The following is an 18,362-nucleotide window of genomic DNA, read 5'->3' on the forward strand; positions in this document are numbered from 1 at the left end:
TCGTCTGCCTATAAGGGCAGTAAAAAGAACGGGCTGACGGCGTACGAGGTGTTAATTGGTCTCCAGAAGCCATAGAAGGCCTAAATCAATCCTGAAAATTATAATATTATAATTATATACATTACAGAGTCGATACAAAAATTTAGATTATTAAGAAAATCCGCGCACATAGTACTGGTCGTGTCTCTGGAGAAAGCTATATGGAACTGGATGGACACTTATCCGCAGGTGTGTATCGTACTACTGTCGGATTAGCGACCCATCTTCTTTTATATTAAAAAAAGAAAGAAGAAGCAAGGAGCATCCTCTTGTTTAGGGGACAAGTTGAAAAAGTAATCGCCTGTAAACAGCGAGTTATTGTTGAAAGACTCACCGACATAGCGCTAATGTAGGAAGTGGAATTTATATGAATATAGCAGTTTTGAACAGAATCAAGTGTGCTGGGTTGATAAATTTAATATTTATCATTTCTAGTGTAGTTATAAAATAGACTGTTTTTAAATCTGAAGTATTTATTTTTACTACAGTAACACGTGTTTCTTTTTCTTCTTAACGATTCTTTTTTCGATTCTTTTTCTTCTAAACTTCGAGTATCGTACTCGAATAGTTTATGGCGCTGTTTTTAAAATCCTTCCACTTGCTACTGTGGCGCCATCTTAATCGGCTCTCTTTCAGCAGATACTTTTTAATACACTGAGATTGTGCTCCTTACTTCTATCTTCCACCGTTTGTATGTAATAAAGGCTGTAAGAAAAACTATTCTTTATAATTCAACATTTGAATTTAGTGACAACTACCCTGTTTTTTTATAAAAAAAATATTTATTGACATTAACGTTTGTTGGCAAAGAGAACGAGCTTTTTTTCCCTACCAATGCTGATAGCCTTGAGAGGCTATTTCAGCTTCTTGACGTGTAGGTGAGCTCACGGGGCCCAAACCAGAGTGTTGCTAACACTGGCCTCAGCAAGAGCAGTCCTTCACAAAATATACCACCGGATCGGAAACGCGACCCACCGAGAAAATTCGGCGAGAAACTTAATGGGCTAAGAACGAGCTAATAGCATCATCATGACTTATCGAAGAACCAGTGTGACAAGAATATTACCCAGTTTTTAATTGGGAGACACGATGCGACTTTTGAGTCCATCTCTGCTAATAAGGGTCTAGGAAAAGGAATTACAATTCCGAGAGTAACTCTCGACACCAATACTGTGTTTTTTTTTCCCTACCTAAGCTGGTAGCCTAGAGAGGCTATTCCAGCGTAACCGTAACTAGTAGGTGAGCTCACGGGGCTCAAACCTGACGACGATTCTAACACGAACCCTAGCAAGAGTCGTGCTTCGCAGAATCTACCACCGGATCGGAATCGCGACCCACTGAGAAGATCCGGCGAGAAACTCAGTGGGTTGTGTCTGAGAGTTAATTTACTCGTCGAGCCCTTCGTCGCAAGCGACGGGTTCGACGAGAACGGTGACCGGTCCTGGCTATATCAGCGTCGCCTTAACTAGTAGTTGAGCTCATGGGGCTCAAACCTGATGACGTAAATCCCGTGTCGTTCGCTCCAGGAGTTCTCCGACGTGCAGTGCACGCCCAACGACGAGCTCGGCAAGTGCTGCGACACCCTGTTCGACATGCTGCAGGACAGTTTCGCCGAGAACAAGAAGTCCAGGGCGGCGATGTGGCCCCTACAGATCATGCTCCTAGTCCTGAATCCGGTGAGTGCTCGCCAACCCTAACGGCTCGAACTGTAATGCGGCCTCGAGATACTTTATGTCAGAACACTAAGGTATGTTTTTGTTTGTTGTCAGTCATTGACAAACTTGTGAAAAAATGTGACGCGTCACTGATTAGCGTTAATGATTGTGCGTTTTTGGAGATCTTTTCTGCCGTCTACCCCCCGGCTCTGGGTTAAGCTCCTTGGAGTTTGTCGAGGCTCACCACCTTTTTTTTATTGCTTAGATAGGTGGACGAGCTCACAGCCCAGCTGTTGTTAAGTGGTTACTGGAGCCCATAGACATTTATAACGTAAATGCGCCACCCACTTTGAGATATAAGCTGTAAGGTCTCAATATAGTTACAACGGCTGCCACACCCTTCAAACCGAAACGCATTACTGCTTCACGGCAGAAATAGGCGGGGTGGTGGTACCTACCCGCGCGGACTCACAAGAGGTCCTACCACCAGTAAACATGAAACTGTCTTTCTGTAAACTCGAAAAGTGTCTCCAGTAACCTTCAGCTTGGTCGTGCTGACATTGCTAACGTCCATGAGCGATAATGGCCACGTACCAACCGCTGGGTTTGATAGCGTGTGGTCTCATAAATACCGGTTTATCGCGTGTGCTAATCGAAGTAGAGGGGCGCGCAAGTGGCTTCAGGATATGTGGTATTTCGGTGTGCTCAGAGTCGGTCTCGGTGCAACTGGACCTGGACGCGTCAGTAACGTACGCTTCTTCATCAGAAAGTCCTGGAGGAGATCGTGAACGCCGACAGCGGAGCGCCGTGCAGCCCCCGACATACGAAGAAGAAGCACTTCATCGATTCAGTCAAGAGAGGACTCCGTAAGTTTTTTGGCTTCTGGCTTCGAGACGTGCAATTAATTTGACGATTCACACACGTGTCCAAGAACCGATGACAATAAAATAACGTACAATAACATCTGAAGCATCACAATAACATCTAAAGTGCTTAGCCTTAATAGACACTAAATAAGGTCGGTGGACCTTATTCTTAGAGACATTAGATAAAATAATGGTTTACGTTAAATTAAAATTACTTATTAGCCTTATTGATGTGGAATTAGCTCAAAGTAAATAACAGTTTTTTGGAAAAGTAACAACATTTAATATAGCACTCGTCGTAAAATGTTCACATTTCTAATGCCCGATCGCCATCTTAACCATCTCCTTTCCGTCCCTTTCTTCCCCATACATTCATCCCTTTCACTGTAAACGCTCCGTTTCCCACATTGATATAGATTGTAATCTTACTATTGTGTCGGACTTAAGTTTTGGTAATGTTACGCGGTGGGTCTCGGGATAAATAAAACTTTCACCAAAGTACAAATTAAAACTCTATTTAACATTTAGAACGCTTAAGGACCACTTCACAATTAGTAATTCACTTCTTCCGCTTCGCTTCAAGTGATCCATTCGCTATTTCGCTTCAAGTAGAACCGATTACTAGCTACCTTCGTACCATATCTGCAACGCTTTTATACTTGACACGATAAGTCTACAATTATCGAGAACATTTCCGGTAGTACTAGTCGTTTCGATATGTGTTTCCGCTATATGATAATAGATGGCGTTATCCTTCTCGAGAGTTCTCGATATTACTAGTTCTTTTGATATTCGTTTCTGCTATTTGATGACAGATGGCGTTACTCTTACTGGCGTAACAGTACATAAAAGAATAAAAATAATGCTTTGGCCCAATACTCTGAGGGGGTTCATAAAGCTTTAACCATATTAGGGGATCAAGTAAAAACGGTCCCCCCACCGTTCAGACCCGCAGAATAACTCGAAGCAGCTGATAGAGGCGGCCGTGGTGACCAGCGTGAAGCTCTGCAAGGCCTCGACGTACCTGAAGACGGCGGACTCTGGGAACGTTACCTTCGTACTCGTCAAGTCTGTCATCAATGACCTCAAGGTGAGTGGGGGGCGGAGGGAGGAGATTTAATGTATAATGCTATAGTTACGTCCATATTTTTTTTATTCCTTAGATGGGTGGACGAGCTTCCAGCCCACATGGTGTTAAGTGATTACTGGAGCCCATAGACATCTACAACGTAAATACGCCACCCACCTTGAGATATAAGTTCTAAGGTCTCATATAGTTACAACGGCTGCCCCACCCATGAAACCGAAACGCATTACTGCTTCACGGCAGAAATAGGCAGGATGGTGGTACCTACCCGTGCAGACTCACAAGAGGTCCTACCACCAGTAAAAGTCTGTCCCCAATTTTCTTCCGGAACAACCCTGGGAACCTTCTCCCCTACCATACGTGCATGCCGCCCCCAACTCCCCTGTCGTCACCCCTAACGCCCCATCGTTCCAGTCGCTGCTGTTCAACCCCTCGAAGTCGTACATACGCGGCAGCGTGCTGTCCGGCTACTCGGACCTGGACCTCATGACCGACTGCTTCGTGTCCCTGTTCCGCATCATGCCCCACAACAACGACGCCCTGAAGGTCTGCCTGAACCTCAACGCTCACATCTCCTACCACTACGTCATTGTGAACGCCTTGAACAGGTAAGATAACCTTTCAATTTGTTCTTCTCAATCGCGTTACTCTTGACAAAGTGGTCGTGATCGTCATGTCGTCTTTTCGCATTAAAAGTGTAAAATTTCCAAAAATATTCGAAATTGAGTTAATATGCGTTAACATGATGTCATTTGGTATCACCAGTATTGTTCTCAAAAATACTGTCAAAAGAGCGTAGTATAGTTTTATTTTAATTTAGTTTACCTATATTTTGAATACTATTAACAAAATTAATACATAATTTTATCTTACTTTAAAAGACAGATAGTTAATGTAACTGGTTTAAAAATTAAAAATAAATGTTGCAAAGATGATTAATATTAAAAATATCACATGTTAAACTTAAAAAACTCTCCTGTAAAATTAGTAAGTTTTGACATTATACATTTTTAATGCGAGAAGACGATGTAGTGTTGGAAGGGGCAGACTTGATGCGTCTCACGGTGTCCCGCCATCTCTCCCTGCTCGAGGCAAGTCTACTGCACTCATTTAGGGGACCTCCCACTGCAGTTTTAATCAAATCAAATCACTCAGCGGGCATCTCCTTTTTTTCTTAAATCTATATATATAAAAATGAATTGCTGTTCGTTAGTCTCGCTCACGGCTAAAACTCGAGACCGGCTGGACCGATTTGGCTAATTTTGGTCTTGAATGATTTGTGGAAGCCTAGAGAAGGTTTAAAGCCTTCGTCAAACAGAACGCGTAATTAGCGCGCGTCAGAGCGCTAAACTGACGCCGCGCTTTGACGCCGAGATGTGTTGTACTACTATGGTAACATACCGTCAAACAGAGCCCCAGCGCTATAAGTACGCAGCGCTCTGGCGCGGTGTTAGGAAGCTTTGACGTCAGGCGTTGTCATTTTTTACAAATTTTATTTTAGCGTCGGAGTGAATGTGTATTAAAATACTAGATAATTCCCGAAAAAATGATATAAATAGTTAGAAAATATCCATGCTTATACAATGCCACATATGAATCACTCGATTTCTTAATACTTTTAAATTTCCACACTGCTATCGAAGGCACTATGATTTGGCGAATGCGTTGCGTCAAGGAGCGTTAGACTCGTCTAGTCAATTTGAAGAGCGCAACGTTAAGTACGCGGCGCTAAGTACGCGTTCTGTTTGACGAAGGCTTAAAAGGTAGATAAATATGAAAATGCTCGGAATTAAATAAAAATAACAATTTTGTTTTCCCTTTCATGTGGCCCCCATGGAACGGATTCCTTATATTTGTTTTATTTTATACAAAAGTTTAGGTCTTTTATTTGTCGATTGAGGCACTAAAAAGTCCGCCGGGTCAGCCAGTATTAGATTTTTTTTTTATTACCTTTGTAGGCAGACGAGCGTACGGCCCACCTGATGGTAAGTGGTTACCGTCGCCCATGGACTTCAGCAATGCCAGGAGCAGAGCCAAGCCGCTGCCTACTGCATAATACTCTCCACAAGCCTCGTTTGAAGAAGGACATGTCATAGCGCTCGGGAAACACACAATATTTGTTTTTACAATGAGTATTATAACGTAACAATTATTGCAATATTGAATTGCCCGGAGCGAGCAACTCATCTTAATTTGGTCGGTCCACCGCATTGGTTTTATTTCCAACCTTTCAATAGGAATGTTTTATTTTAAGCTAGTAGTTATATGCGTGCCAAGATGACTTATGATAGGTCTGGATGGAGAAAGAGGCATCGCAGTACCGACTCCACGCTGTGAGTGAAGGGCAAGAAGATGAAGAAGGAGTGCTCTGGAAATTTACCTTGAAGCATGAGATTGAAGAACCAGAACCCACAACTGCTTAGCGGAATAAACAGGCAGAATTTTTGTACCTACCCGCGCAGGCATCGAATATACAACACTACCTCTGATAGTTTTTTTGCTAAACATTTTTTTTATTACCCTTATAGGCAAACGAGCACACGGCCCACCTGATGGTGAGTGGTTACCATCGCCCATGGACTTCAGCAATGCCAGGGACAGAGCCGAGCCGCAGCCTACCGTAAAATTTATTTATTTATTTCCAGGATAATAAAACAACCCCGACTGCCTTGGTGGCCGCAGATCGACCTCCTGTACCCGAGGGCCGCCGAACTCCGGGCAATGTTCACGGATACGTCGAACAAAGCTACACAGGTATACAGCTCTGTCTGATGATAAACGACTCCTCGCGTCGACCGTCCTTGACCTTGAAGGGTCATTTAATCAAAGTCATTTAAAAATGTACATTTTGTATGCATCGAAGATAACGTAGTTGCTCTACCAATTCCAAATGAGACTCCGCGCTTATGTAGTTCTAGGAAGTGACATTGACAGTTGACATGTCTATGGCTACCGGTAACCACTTAGCAGCACCTGTATAAGCAATGTACTATATATGTGGTGGGCGAGTAGTCTTTACAATTTTTTTTTTGACATTGGCAGACGCCCTCACGTCCCGTCTGATGGTAAGCAGTTGCCGTCGCCCATGGATATCAGTAATGCCAAACCGCCACCTACTACTGTATTTCTAACACAAGCACTTTTGACACGCTATGTCAAAGACTCAATAGTAAATCACGATTAATTGGTTAATAATATTTTTGTCTCGCTCTCGCCAATGAAGAGGATAATGGATGTGAAGGAGACGAAAGAGGTACGCAAGAGTGTTAACAAAATTCAGTTATTTTAATAGTATAGCTTTTTAGAACAAACCTAACCTATGTAGACCTCGTAATGTCTAGAAGTGAAAAAAAATCATGCTAGTACAGAGTTTCTATGCCATAGTACAACCAACGGGCTAGAGGTGGCGTTAGTTGTAACAGCAACTTTACATTTATTCATGGCCAAATATATATTATATTGTTCTTCGGTTTTCGTAAGGCGTCTTTTTTTTTATTGCTCAGATGACTGGACGTGCTCACAGCCCATCTGGTGTTAAGTGGTTACTGGAGCCTATGGACATCTACAATGTAAATGCGCCACCTAGCTTGAGATATCAGTTCTAAGGTTTCAGTATAGTTAAATCGCTGTCCCACCCTTTAAACCGAAACACATTACTGCTTCACGGCAGAAATAGGCAAGGCGGTGGTACCTACCCGTGCGAACCCACAAGAGGTCCTACCACCAGTAATTACGCAAATTATAATTTTTCGGGTTTGATTTTTATTACACGATGTTATTCCTTCACCGTGGAAGTCAATCGTGAACATTTGTTGAGTACGTATTTCATTAGAAAAATTGGTACCCGCCTGCGGGATTCGAACACCGTTGCATCGCTCAACACGAACGCACCGGACGTCTTATCCTTTAGGCCACTTTAGATATTATTGCACCCATATTATTTCCGGAGCTTCGAATAGTTGGCAGTGGTTTTAATGACGGATGCTACTCATCAACTCCCAGGGTTACGTGGCGCACACGCCGCTCCGGATGATCTCCCTGTCGCTCAAGTCGAAGGAGGTCCAGTCCAAGTTCAACCGGGCCGAGGAGATGCCCGCCTACAGACACCTGCTGCTGTGCATGGTCAAGTTGATTCATGCCGACCCCATGCTGATGCTGAGCGTGAGTCTGTCTGAACCTTCAGTAATAACTGTATTTTTTTTCTACCTAAGCTAATGGCACTAGAGGCCCCATTTCAGCGTAACCCTAACAAGTATGTGAGCTCACGGTGCTTAAACCTGACGACGTTGCTAACAGTAATGCTAGCAAGGGAAGTGCTTCGCAGAATCTACCACCGGATCGGAAACGCGACCCACTGAGAAGACCCGGCGAGAAACTTGGTGCACTGTGTAATTAATGTTTTTTTTTCCTACCTATGCTGATAGCCTTGAGAGACTATGTCAGCGTAATCTTAACGAGTATGTTAGTACACTGGGCTCAAACCTGATGACGTTGCTAACACGAACCCTAGCAAGAGCCGTGCTTCGCAGAATCTACCAGCGGATCGGAAACGCGACTCACTGAGAAGATCCGGCGAGAAACTCAGTGGGCTGTGTAATTACTATGGTTTTTCTTGTGTGCGTATATACTCTGTGGCAGCGACTGACAGCGCCATCTAGTCACCATATTACTTAAACTATATTGAGGAGTGAAAGGCTAATTGGTTTAAGCGATTTTTTTACAACATTACAGGAGAGCCATTCAAAGTTTAAAATTTGGTAACTTCTTCAGCTATTCGAATGGAGTAAACTCAATTGAAACTCAATTCGAACTGTGATGCTGATATCAAATAAAACGCACCTTTAATTACAAAGATAAATGTCACGTGCTAAGCGAAATGCTGCTTGTACCAAATAGCGTCAGGAAGGTTTGTAGTGAGAGGGCGTTCGTGTCGCAGAACCCTGGCCGCTCCAACCTAGAGATGCAGTCGTCGACGACGGAGCTGATGAACGGGCTGGTGTCGCTGGTGCACCAGGGTGGGCTGGGCGAGGTGTCCGGCGCCGCCATGGACGCGCTGCTGGCGCTGCACCGCCCCGACCGCGTCCTCAACTGGAACCCGGACGCGCCGCTGCTTACCTTCTGGGACCACAGGTTCGCATGACAACTTTTTTTTTTAATGCTTGTGTCACTGGTGGTAAGACCTCTTGTGAGTCCGCACGGGTAGGTACCACCACCCTGCCTATTTCTGCCTTGAAGCAGCAATGCGTTTCGGTTTGAGGGGCGGCGCAGCCGTTGTAACTATACTGAGACCTTAGAACTTATGTCTCAAGGTGGGTAGCGCATTTACGTTGTACATGTCTATGGGCTCCGGTAACGACTTAACACCAGGTGGGCTGTGAGCTTGTCCACCCATCTGAGCTCTATAAAAACGGATCCTTTGCCGTAAACGACCGTGACGTCGGCAGCTCCCAGGTGCTGTACAACATTAGCCAGAAGCTGGTCCAGCGTCAGATCGGCAACTACCGCGAGGTGCTGCGCTGGCTGCGCGACATACTGACCTACCGCAACGAGTTCCTGTCCGCGCACAAGGAGTACGCCAACGTCGGCTCGCACATACCGATATGCAAGCAGGCGCACATCAAACTCGAGGTCAGTACGTGTGGCGCCATCTATCCGCCGCGTTCGTAAACTGTTTTTTATTTTCGAATTTTACGACCCGGTAACCGGACCTTTAAGCCAAGTCTTGTTCACTTATGTATCTGGTATAGTATGTAAAAATGATAGAAACGAGATGAAGTTGATTAATTTGACATCTTAATCGATTGGATTAGAAATGAGATTAAATGAAAATTGACTTAATTTATTATTTATGTTGGTAGCAATGTTGTAAACATTGGTTAAGTTAAGGAAGAAAGCTTTTCGTCTCGATCAAGTTTGTTTGAAAACGTAATGTAATGTAATGTAATTTATATTGAATTACTAAGATCGATGAACGACCTTACAACCCATCGGTCTTTAAGTTTATCGGAGCTCTCAGACACAACTACGTGAATGTCCCTAAAATCTTTAAGAGATGAGGTGAAAGTTTCAGCTATAATGCTGTTCTGCTTTACTGCTTCGGGGCCGTGATGCCCAGGGACAGCTGTAACCGCTTTGTTACGAACAGACCGTGGATTAGTCTGCCAAGAGACGGAACAAAAATAATTAACACAACATATGTACCATAACGGGTTAAATGACCCATTTTGAACTTTTACATTGAAAATGCACGTATCGTCTTATTGCTTTTGCACATTTCACTTCATGACTTTTTCTTGTCAATTAATCTTTTTTTTTTATTGCTTAGATGGGTGGACGAGCTCACAGCCCACCTGGTCTTAAGTGGTTACTGCAGCCCATATACATCTACAACGTAAATGCGCCACTCACCTTGAGATAAGTTCTAAGGTCTCAGTATAATTCAACGGCTGCCCCGCCCTTCAAACCGAAACGCATTACTGCTTCACGGCAGAAATAGGTAGGGCGGTGGTACCTACCCGTGCGGTACTAACTTATGAGCTCGTCCACCCATCTATGCAATAAAAAAAATATATATATATACCCAAGAGAGCGATATCCAGGTGGTGTTCTTCATGTGCCTGTGGTCGATCGACACGGACGTGGTGCTGGTGGCCATGTCGTGCTTCGCGCTGCTGTGCCAGGAGGCGGACATCCGCTGCGGGGCCGACGAGCTGACGGCGCACTCGCTGCTGCCCAACTACTCCGTGTTCCAGGAGATAGCGCACACCTCCTCCGTCCTCACCACCGGTACGGAGAACCTTGAGAGTTACCACAAACAGCCCATTTTCCACTTCATCGTTCCATCACTACTGAAGATCGCGACCACATGTGACTTTCCTCCATAGTGTTCGGTCATGGATGGCACGGATTACATGCCACCAACCGCTCCCTTGACCAGATCTGACCATCCGGCTGGTGTTCTGCCCACGGCGCGCTTGCCTTCTATGCGACCCGAAATTATGAGCTTCCCTAATTCATGTCTGGGAGAGCGCGTTATCTGTCCGAAGAAGCTCATAACACGTTCTTGGCAGATGGCAAATAACCTTTTTTCGGATGTTTAGAGAGAGAGAGAGAGAGAGAGTATTCTTTATTGTACACCAAAAATCAAATAAACAGTGCGATACATTAAAAACAAAAAAGTACAATTGGCGGTCTTATCGCTAGGAGCGATCTCTTCCAGACAACCATCAGGTGGACAAGAATCATTTGGAAACGAACTACGCGCGGTGTACCATTCCAGTGAAATACATATATGTACACATACACATACATATACATATACACATACATATCTCCGTAAATATACATACAATTAATACAAAGTATTATAATATAATAATAATTATTAATTTAGCTCTATTAAAATGGACTCGTTAGTTCTCATGGCAGTCCAGAGTATTGAGAACGTCCTCCGCCACATCCATATTTTAAACTCATCCATCTTTTTGCCATTGCGTCTTTTCTGGCACTGTCTCTGATCCGTAGAGGAATCTGAATAATAACAGACCATTTCAATCTGCCTAACAAGACAGCTGTCGTTATTGTTGTGGCTACACCGAGAATGAGGTCTCTGAACACTTGAGGTTATGCTCGCGCGGAGCAGCTCGCGCTGCTGTCCGCGGACTCTAGCGCGCCTGTTTAGTGATGCTCTGACGTGAGGTCAAGAACGACTCCCATGGTAAAGGTATACCGTCGTGTAATGAAAAGCAAATCGACAGAAAAGAACCCGCCGGCAATCAACAGAAAAACAGTCACCCAAAACGTTCACTCATTGACCTCAAACTAATATAATCCTTGAAAATTAAACAAACAATATTTTTTTATTTAATTTCGATGTTATGAACACACGCAGCCAATCAGGATATAGGAAAAGGATGCTACTATAAAAACATACACAGTAAGTATTATTCGATATCTTGTTCAGCTATTACAATAATGCACCGACCACACCCAGGCTCCGGTCCCCGGGGACCGAAGTCTCTAGCTGAGGAGGGCGGACTGTGCAGTCTCTATAACGAACTCTATGTGATAGACAACTGTATAGGACACGACATAGAGTCCTCCCCCCTCCGCCGGGTCGGTGTCATCACTCGTTCGACGGACTGTACTAACGTTGTCCAGAGTCCTTCCCCCTTTCACCGTGCTGGTGTCATCACTCATCGGACGGACTGTACTAACGTTGTAGATTGTTGCAAACAGGGCTTGAATGTAACAAGCTTTTAATTCCTGGAACGCCGTGAGGTCTTTTCATTTAATTAGTTTAATATTGTTACGCCGGTAAGAGTAGCGCCATCTATCGCCGAATATCTGAAACGCTCATATCAAAGGATCTAGTAACATCTAGAACGTTCGAGAAGTACAACGCCATCTATTGTCAGATAGCGGAAACACACATCGAAAATACTCGACTTGTGAGAAATGTTCTCGATAATTCTAGGGATGTCGTTTGAAAACGTTTCAGAGATAGCACGCGGTCAGTCAGTAATCGGAACTACTCGAAGCGAAACAGCGAACGGATCGCCTGAAGCGAAGCGGAAGAAGTGAATTAAGAATTTTAAAGTGTTCTAAGTGCTAATACAGTTTTAATTGGCATTCGGTAGAATTTTTATTTATCCCGAACCACAGCGCGTAATAATAGTTAACACGTTGACTCCCTTGTAGGTCACCGGTGCCCTACACGGCGAACTGAAGTAATTATGTCGATTTCTGTTACTAAAACGCCTGGATTGCCTAACTTTGTCTTTTTTTGTTTGTTAATGTACGTTTTAGTCTTTTAGAAATAGATTCGTTTCCAATATCTTCGGATTCGTCTTTCGCGGAGCCTTTTAGATATTTGACTTAGTAAGATGATCGAAGAGAGAAATCGACACAATTACTTCTTCAGTGAGCCGTGTAGGGCACCGATGATCTACATGCCAGTTAAAATCTACATTACGTAAAATCTATATGTGGTTGCAAGCCTGAGGGGAATCTTATTGCGTGTGCTGTCGGTCTATATCTTGTATATGTACGCGACAGGTTCGGCGGCTCTGCAGAAGCGCATAATGGCATTGCTGAGGAAAATCGAGCACTGCGTCAACGGGGTCCAGCCGGTCTGGGAGGAGACCTTCAGATGTTGGTACGTAGAATGACTCAGTGACGTGTGGAACGCAATAATTCACTTTTCACACCACCTGAGCTGAAAGCGACAGAGCTCTAAATCTCAGCCTTATGTTTTTAAAATTCGATTAAATTCTATACCGTTAAAGATGCTTCGCATTTCGGTCTTTTCTTTGTCGGTCTGATTTTTGGCATAACATGGACAATTCTAGTATAGTATATATTTCTTCTTCTCAGTCGTACACTCCTGGCGGAGTAGTCGTGGTTCCTCCTCCTCCGTGCGTCGTATTCCTCAGTTCTGAGGGTCGTGACCTTTACTGAGCACTTTTGTCAGGACTATGTTCTTCCATTCACTTCTGTCCTCGGCGCAGTGGATAGCGACATTGATAGTCGTGGTTACGTATGTCTTAATGCTTGGTTGCGGCTTTTGAGAGACTTCTCCATCTCTCTATTTGTGGCGTTCCGTGCATATTCAGTAAGGGAACACTTCGTAGATGACTTAATCAAGTCTGTCCACCTTGTGGATGATCGGCCGGGAGAGCGTTGACCGTCTACTCTTCCTTATAGTATATATAATGCCTTTCAAATAAGAATGTGCGTGGACCTGCGCCATATTGTGACGTCATAGCTGTCAAATCGAAAAATATAGGTAAAGTCAGTAAAAAAAAGTAGTCCAATCCAAATCTAAAAAATAATCCAAATCTTGGAGTTTACCGATTCCACTCATCCCACTGCTTAAGTAATCATCATGATCGTCGCCAATCCATAAATTGTGAGCCCGACACTGTTGCAGCCTTGATATTATTATTTTTTATATAATCTAAATTCATGTTTAGTTGACCCCGACCAGTATTCATCATATCAAGAAAATTATATAGGTGTATGGTTCATTAAAACAAACATATTAATAGTCTTCATAATTAGGCAAAAATACATTAAACAGTAAATGTTTTTTTTTTTTGCTGTCCATACTTTTTTATGGAACTTTGACAGATCAAAGTCATCGACGTGCACATTCTTATTTGAAAAGCACACATACCTCGTCTATCAGACACACGTGTAAACTCTTCCGCCCAATAATTTTCAATCCTAATTATCCTGTCGCAGGGACTCCCTCTGTAAGCTCTTGCAGAAGTTCCCCAAAGGTCAAGGCGAGAAGCTGGACGACTGTCAGATGGAGGCCCTCCACAGGACGGCCGTGAAGCGAAGGGTCTCCAATCACAGCAGCAGCGAACATGACTTCGAGGTAATTTGTTTAAGGCTTCAAATATATTAATCAGATCTCGACCCTAGCTTGAGATATAAGTTGAATGTCGGCCCCACCCTTCAAACTGGATCGTGTGACTTCGCGGCAGAAGCCCCAGCCAGTGAACATTCGAAGAGGCTACTGCTGAAATTAGTATAACAGAACAGGTCTTACGAATGTTGCTCACCCGGTTACGCTGATATAACCCTCTAAGGTTAGGTAGAGTAAAACAAAGAAGAAAAAAAAAGGTATCGTTATGACCTGTCCTTCTTCAAAGGAGGCTTGCGGAGGGTACTTAACGGTAAGCAGGGGCTAGGCTTTTTTATTTTTTATTGCTTAGATGGGTGGACGAGCTCACAGTCCACCTGGTGTTAAGTGGTAACTGGAGCCCATAGACATCCACAGCGTAAATGCGCCACCCACCCTGAGATACTAAGTACCCTGAGTTCTAAGGTCTCAAGTAAAGTTTCAACGGCTGCCCCATCCTTCAAACCGAAACGCATTACTGCTTCACGGCAGAAATAGGCAGGGCGGTGGTACCCATCCGCGCGGACTCACAAAAGGTCCTACCACCAGTAAAGCTCCATAGAGATTAGTTTGATCTCGACCCTACCTTGAGACATAAGTTGAACACCGGTCCCACCCTTCAAACTGAATCGCGTGATTTCCCAGCAGAAGTGGCCAGCCAATGAATAGTTGAAGAGATTAATGATGAAATTAGTATAAAAGAACAGGTCTTATGAATGGTACTCGCCCAGTTACGCTGACATAACCCTCTAAGGTTACCCGGATTAGTTAGGGCTTTTCAAACGAGGCTTGTGGGGAGTATTCGACGGCAGACAGCGGCTTGGCTCTGCCCCTGTCATTGCTGACGTCCATGGGCGACGGTAACCACTTACCATCAGGTGCGCCGTATGCTCGTGTGCCTGTAAAGGCAATAAAAAATCTCGCAATCTATAAAAACATTTTTTTTCATAACCTTTTTTCTGAATTTTCGGATACGTTATTTATGTAAACTGTTAATTAATTCTCTGACTCACAATGGGTTCTGGTAACCAATTAACACCAAGGTGAGCTGTGAGATCGTCTACCCATCTATGCAATGAAAATAAAATAAAAAGAATGACTCCGAAAATAGATCAATGGTAATGTGACGCGCTGGTGTTTCGGGATAAATAAATATTCTACCGACGTACAAAAAAAAAATTTATTAACACTTAGGACACCCACAGTACACTTTAAAATTCTTAATTCACTTCTCCCGCTTCGCTTTAGGTGATCCGATCGCTGTTTCGATCCGAATAAAACCAACTATTAACTAACTGCGTGCCATCCCTGCAACGCTTTTACAGTCGATACGACATCCCTAGAATTATCGAGAACGTTCCTCACTAGTCGAGTATTTTCGATGTGTGTATCCGCTATCTGACAATAGATGGCGTTGTACTTCTCGAGCGTTCTAGATGTCACTAGATCCTTCGATATTCGTTTCGGCTATTCGGCGATAGATGGCGTTACTCTTACCGGCGGCGTAACAGTAATATTGAACTTCCATACGATACGTTGTTGTTTGCTCGTCCCAGATGCAGATACAGGAGTGGGCGAACATAACGTCGTTCCTGTGCGCGCTGGGCGGAGTCTGTCTGCAGAAGAGGCCGGCGCCCCCCACCTGGTCCATCGTGCACGGCCACGGTGAGGTCCAGGGACCATTCCACTCCAACGTGGACTCGCTTGTAGACTTTGTTTTTTATGAATGTGCAGAACACTACCTTCAATCCCTAATACCTTTCAGATTCAAGAAAATACACAGTGCTCGCCAACAGCTCACAGGAAGTCCAGTACTGTCCCGTGACACAGTAAGTGTTCATACAGCTTCCAGTCTACTCTAAGTATCTATATATCTGTATATATAAAAATGAATTGCTGTTCGTTAGGCTCGCTAAAACTCAAGAACGGCTGGACCGATTTGGCTAATTTTGGTCTTGAATTATTTGTTCAAGTCCAGAGAAGGTTTAAAAGGTAGATAAATATGAAAATGCTCGGAATAATTTTTTTTTAATTTTTTTTTTATTGCCCTTGTAGGCAGACGAGCATACGGCCCACCTGATGGTGAGTGGTTACCGTTGCCCATGGACTTCAGCAATGCCAGGGGCAGAGCCAAACCGCTGCCTACCGCTTAATACTCTCCACGAGCCTTGTTTGAAGAAGGACATGTCATAGCGCTCGGGAAACACCGTGGAGGGGAGCTCATTCCATAGCCGGATGGTACGTGGCGAAAAAGATCTCTGGAAACGCACTGTGGATGACCGCAGTGGCTCCAGGTAGTACGGATGAACTCTACTCCGATGGCGCGCGGTGCGATGGTAAAAACGAGATGCCGGTATCATCTCGAACAATTCCTCAGAGCACTCCCCATGGAACATACGGTATAAAATACAGAGAGAACCGAAGTCCCTTCGCAGACCCAGAGGTTCCAAACGATCCGTGAGACCGGGATTATCGACAATCCGAACGGCCCTCCTCTGTATGGAGTCAAATGGAAGAAGCTGGTATTTGGGAGCCCCGGCCCAGAGATGGGAGCAGTACTCCACGCGAGGCCGGACTTGTGCTTTATAAAGCAGAAGCCTTTGTCCAGGCGTGAAGTACCGCTTCGCTCTGTTGAGGACTCCCAGCATTTAAAGCAAATAAAAGCAGCAAATAAAAATAACAATTTTGTTTTTCCTTCGGACGGATTCCTTTTGTTTGTTTTAAGTTTATTTTATACAAATAGGTCTTTTATTTATCGATTGAGGCACTGCGAAGTCTGCCGGGTCAACTAGTTATATAATATAAGTAAAATATTATTAATACATGATAGTAAACCGCAACGTATGTACCTGCTATATTTTTGTCAAACGGTTGTCTGGAGGAGATCGCTTTTAGCGATAAAACCGCCTATTCTACAATTATACAGCATGTTGAATGTTTTTGAATATGAGTTGAGTTTTGATGAGCAATAATGTATATTCTGTCTCTTTCTCTCTCTGCCTAAATATGTATATATTTTTTTTTATTGCTTAGGTGGGTGGACGAGCTCACAGTCCATCTAGTGTTAAGTGGTTACTGGAGCACATAAACATCTACGACGTAAATGCCGCCACTCACTACTGCTTCACGGCAGAAATAGACAGGGTGGTGGTACTTACCCGTGCGGACTCACAATACGTCTTACCACCATTAAAAAAGTTATCTTCGCCGTTTTCCCCAAAATTTCTTTTGCATAACACAACTTATAATTATGGACGCATTAAGTCCTCTCGCCTTTACAATGTCTTTTTTTCTTACCTATGCTGATGGTCTTGAGAGACCATTTCAGCGTAGCCTTAACTAGTAACTGAACTCATGGGGCTCAAACCTGACGTCATTGCTAACACTGGCTCTAGCAAGAGCCGTGCTTCGCAGAATCTACCACCGGATCGGAAACGCGACCCACTGAGAGGATCCGGCGAGAAACTCAGTGGGCTGTGTCTATGGGTTAATCCGCTCCTCGAGCCCTTCGTCGCAAGCGACGGGTTCGACGAGGACGGTGACCGGTGCTTATGGTACCTAAAAGCACTGTTAATGGATCGGGAGGATCCGTAATGACGTGTTTAGGGCGACGTCGACTGTTTACCGTTCGGTCTACAGCATCGGGTATGTAGTTTCCAGCGGCCACGACAAGAGGGTTCTCATGTCGTGCCGCCTTCTCAAAGCGGCGCAATGATGCCGACTGTAGATAATTACTGACAGAGTCGAGCTTCAGGTCATCGTGGAGATCCGCCTTCCTCTGGAACCATGGTGCTCCGACGGCTATCCTGTAGAATCGGGATTGAATAACCTGAAGGGGCTTCAGGTTGGTGCGGGCCGCGTGAGCGAACACTACGCTTGCACACGTCATGACGGGGCGTAGCCAAGCACCGTTCAACTTACCATGCATTCCACACATCCCAGGTTTATAGGGCAGCTTCTGCGCTTGCTACTCTGCGGTAACGATCGCTTCGGGCAGCAGATCCAGAACCACGTGAAGGAGGTGGTCGGCAGGGAGATGTCGCCGCAGCTCTACCCCATACTCTTCGATCAGATCAAGGCCATCATCGACAAGTTCTTCGATCAGTACCAACAGGTCGGTCTATATTATAAACTTCTAAACGTACTTATCGTTATCCATACTAATATTATAAAGAGGAAAGATTTATTTGTTTGTTTGTATTGAATAGGCTCCGAAACTACTGAATCGATTTGAAAAATTCTTTCACTGTTTGGAATCTGGTTTACTGGTGGTAGGACCTCTTGGGAGTTCGCACGGGTAGGTA

The 18,362-nt window shown here is 44.2% G+C and overlaps 1 protein-coding gene across 9 annotated transcripts in view; it reads left to right on the forward strand.

The window, feature by feature from the left end:
• LOC101742513 (neurofibromin) overlaps positions 1 to 18,362 on the forward strand; it is an 87,257-nt gene that overhangs the window by 5,391 nt on the left and 63,504 nt on the right. For 8 of the 9 annotated variants that reach the window (XM_062675375.1, XM_062675374.1, XM_062675371.1 and 5 more), the window contains exons 6-21: positions 128 to 228; positions 1,566 to 1,715; positions 2,461 to 2,560; positions 3,508 to 3,650; positions 4,062 to 4,255; positions 6,293 to 6,401; positions 7,650 to 7,808; positions 8,584 to 8,777; positions 9,092 to 9,275; positions 10,247 to 10,433; positions 11,539 to 11,583; positions 12,705 to 12,804; positions 13,893 to 14,031; positions 15,615 to 15,723; positions 15,824 to 15,887; positions 18,001 to 18,172. In XM_062675375.1, the coding sequence (XP_062531359.1) occupies positions 128 to 228; positions 1,566 to 1,715; positions 2,461 to 2,560; positions 3,508 to 3,650; positions 4,062 to 4,255; positions 6,293 to 6,401; positions 7,650 to 7,808; positions 8,584 to 8,777; positions 9,092 to 9,275; positions 10,247 to 10,433; positions 11,539 to 11,583; positions 12,705 to 12,804; positions 13,893 to 14,031; positions 15,615 to 15,723; positions 15,824 to 15,887; positions 18,001 to 18,172 (2,150 nt within the window). The remainder of the gene's footprint in view (positions 1 to 127; positions 229 to 1,565; positions 1,716 to 2,460; positions 2,561 to 3,507; positions 3,651 to 4,061; positions 4,256 to 6,292; positions 6,402 to 7,649; positions 7,809 to 8,583; positions 8,778 to 9,091; positions 9,276 to 10,246; positions 10,434 to 11,538; positions 11,584 to 12,704; positions 12,805 to 13,892; positions 14,032 to 15,614; positions 15,724 to 15,823; positions 15,888 to 18,000; positions 18,173 to 18,362) is intronic. The other variant, XM_062675370.1, reaches the window with a different exon arrangement.

This window comes from Bombyx mori, chromosome 23 (genome assembly GCF_030269925.1).
Source record: "Bombyx mori chromosome 23, ASM3026992v2".
Taxonomy (NCBI): Eukaryota; Metazoa; Arthropoda; class Insecta; order Lepidoptera; family Bombycidae; genus Bombyx; species Bombyx mori.